Genomic DNA, 3,264 nt, shown 5'->3' with positions numbered 1-3,264 from the left:
AGAATAAATCCCACTTGGTCATGATGTATGATCTTTCTAATGTAATGCTAGATCTGATTTGCTAGAATTTTGTTGAGGATTTTAGCATCTATGTTCATCAAGGATATTGGCCTGTAATTATCTTTTCTTTGTGGTGTCTTATCTGGTTTTGGAATTAGGGTAATGCTGGCTTCATAGAAAGAGCTTGGGAGTGTGCCTTCCTCTTGAATTTTTTGGAATAGTCTGAGGAGGGTAGGTTTTAGTTCTTTGAATGTTGGTAGAACTCCCCTATAAAGCTGTCCGGACCAGGGCTTTTGTTTGCTGGAAGATTTTTATTACTGCTTCAATGTCATTGGTAGTTATCTAGATATAAATCATTTCTATCACTATATAAAGTTCTATTGCCAAAACACTGGTCTAAAACATCAAAAATTAATTTGTAGAGATCAGGGATTCAGTTATTTGATATTCTATATAGATTATGTTGATTTGGGGACATATTCTATCATATATACTTTCTCTAACTTCATTACCAACTTTTCCCCAACTCTAAAGTGATATTTCCTTTACATCAGAAGATTAAATTTCCTTGCTTTGAGAATTTATTATAATTTTGAAATAATTAGGAAAATGTTTTAGTTTCACTAAACCTAGGTTAATAAATCATTCATCTAAGCACTTAGCTGCTTAAATGTTAGATTGAGTTTTTCATGAGGAATCTATTAATTACTATTCTGGCAACATATTTTTAACTGTATTTTTAATTTGGTATGTGTGTTCTGTGTTGCATTTTAAAATAAAAGTCCTTTGGAATATGACATTTAATGAATCCAAGAGGCTATCAGTGGTCACTGAAAAGGAAATGGTCCTGTTCCAATGTTTGCAAAAGCATTTTATTCCACACATTAGCTATGTGTTATAACTATGACTGTCTTGTACTAAAGTTAAACTTTTTTTGATATTGGGCCATAACTGCTAAAATGATACTTTACTAGTAATTACTTTAAAATTGAACCCAGTATTAACCCATAAAGTGACTTGAATGTATTGTAAATAAAATGCTATAATAATGTATTTTAATTACAGTCTCTAGTGTGAGCATAGAACTCAGTAAAATTTTAACTTTAATTATTAGTATGTTCATTTTTTTTCTCTTTAAAGTTATTTGACTCTAAGTATAAAAAGGGGGAGCTTTAGTTTTTAAAGTAATTTGAGCAAATTCCATGGCTGTTCTCCCAGTTTAGTGAGTGTTCACTGCATTTGCAGCAAGCTAATTGCTTCTGCTAATAAATAATCTAAAATCGATGCTGACAGCAGTTAATTGGCACAGAGATTTTATTTTGTAAAGCTCTTGGCTAACGACCTTCTTTAAATTAATAGCATTAAGTGCTATGAGGAAATAAATCTAAGGAATTGCCTGTCATTTGCTTGTCATGTCTAATAACTTCCAATAATGATGGCTGATAGATTTTTGCACATTCCATTATTGAAGTTGGTGCATGTAATTATCCTCCTCATTATATGTAAACAATTAGCAATATTTGGTATTTCCTTGCAGTAAAACTGTTAAGTACAAGTAACATATTAGAGGTTAAAAGTCATTTTAAAATCTGGATTTTAATTATTTGAATGTAGGAAGTCTTTCATGCTATCTGGATATATTATGTGCTGTTTATTTTAAGCCTATACTTGAACACTTTTTGAATGGGACTTATAAAATAAATTGTGTGTGTTTTAAAATGTGGAATTTATGGAAATTTTTGTTCACAGCTTGAAGAAGTCATGGAAAAAGAAACTTATAAAACAGCTAAATTAATTCTTGAAAGGTTTGATCCAGACTCAAAGAAAGCAAAGGTAAGGCTGTGATACCACTACTATTTTATTATAAATTGCACATTGTAATAGATCACTGTAATAACATTATTGTAATTGACAGGAGTTTGAGCCGCCATCTGCTGGACCAGCTGTAACTGCAAGACCCGGACAAGGTAAATAACTTTGTAGAAACTGCTGCTGCTGTTGGAAAGATCCATATTTACCCAAGTGAGTTCAAAAATGTGTTAGAGGTGTATAAAAACTTACGTAGAATGCTTTTGTGTTAATTTTTATTTGGTAATTTGGGGTATGACTTGGAATGATGGCAATATGTTTATCTCATTTTGATTTTATAGGATTATATTGACAAAGATGTTTTCTATTGAGACTAAATATACAATTGGTTTGACTTTTTGAAATCTAAGTAATTTAAACAATATTTTTATAGTTTTTTTTCTCCTCTAAGTAAGAATTTCTTGGAATGTCTATTTTTAAGAAAATTTTTACATTTTTATTATTTTTTTGAGGTTAAGTTTAATGAAGATTTTTGTCAAATTTGAAGTTTTTCTGAAATAGCACTTTTATTTAGGAAGAGAAAATAATTTAGAAATGAGGAAAAAATTGAATTACTGCTATTTAATAACATTAACTCTTTCTTTTGGAGGTTATATTGCCAGGTTATTAGCGAAATAATCACTATTATGTTAATTATTATGGAAATGTTAAAAGTCATTATTTTAAGTGTTTACATATTTTAAGTGGTCTTTTCCCAAGACTGGCAAGTGAAAAGATATTTTTGAGTTTGCATTGGATTTCCTCTTTATTCTCTTGTCTAGAATAAAATAATATAGTTTGTAAGGCTTTTGTTGCAATATAGAATGTAGTATTTAAAAATTTTTAACATTTATTCTTATAAATCATCAGAATTATAGTCTGACTTATAAAGTTGGGATGACATGTAGAACTTTGAGAAGTCAATTCTTTTATAAATGTCCCCAAAGACTAAGTATACTAAATAAGCTATAATAGTTTTAGGTTTTCTAATTGGGAAAAATCCCATCCTCTCCTATAATTCCATAAATAGGATTTTGGTTTTTAGAAACATTAGCTTGCTCTTTTGATAAATGTAAAAGTTTACATATGATTAAAATAAATTAGGCATAGATACTTTCAAAGAAACTCCTACTTTCATAATCAGTTTAAATTTTCTACAATTTAAACTTTTTCCTAATAATTATAAAAATCTTTCTTTTGGTGTATAGGCTACGTATCTATATTTTTACAGTATTTTGTATAACTAGGACTAACTTTTTTTTTTAAATTAAATCTTTATTGTTCAGATTATTACAGTTGTTCCTCTTTTTTCCCCCCATTGCTCCCCTCCACCTGGTTCCCACCCTACCCTCTGCCCTTACCCCTCCCCCCACTGTCCTCATCCATAGGTGTACGATTTTTGTCCAGTCTCTTCCC

The 3,264-nt window shown here is 29.8% G+C and overlaps 1 protein-coding gene across 7 annotated transcripts in view; it reads left to right on the top strand.

The window, feature by feature from the left end:
- Positions 1 to 3,264, top strand: part of KIAA1715 (KIAA1715 ortholog) — a 66,569-nt gene that overhangs the window by 28,565 nt on the left and 34,740 nt on the right. For all 7 annotated transcript variants that reach the window (XM_005857607.2, XM_014546109.1, XM_014546122.1 and 4 more), the window contains 2 exons: positions 1,750 to 1,833; positions 1,916 to 1,967. In XM_005857607.2, coding sequence (XP_005857669.1) covers positions 1,750 to 1,833; positions 1,916 to 1,967 — 136 coding nt within the window. The remainder of the gene's footprint in view (positions 1 to 1,749; positions 1,834 to 1,915; positions 1,968 to 3,264) is intronic.

Source organism: Myotis brandtii, unplaced genomic scaffold (assembly GCF_000412655.1).
Source record: "Myotis brandtii unplaced genomic scaffold, ASM41265v1 scaffold112, whole genome shotgun sequence".
In the NCBI taxonomy this organism is placed as follows: domain Eukaryota; kingdom Metazoa; phylum Chordata; class Mammalia; order Chiroptera; family Vespertilionidae; genus Myotis; species Myotis brandtii.
Note: the sequence above shows the minus strand (reverse complement) of the source record. Positions and strands in the feature narration are given on the sequence as shown.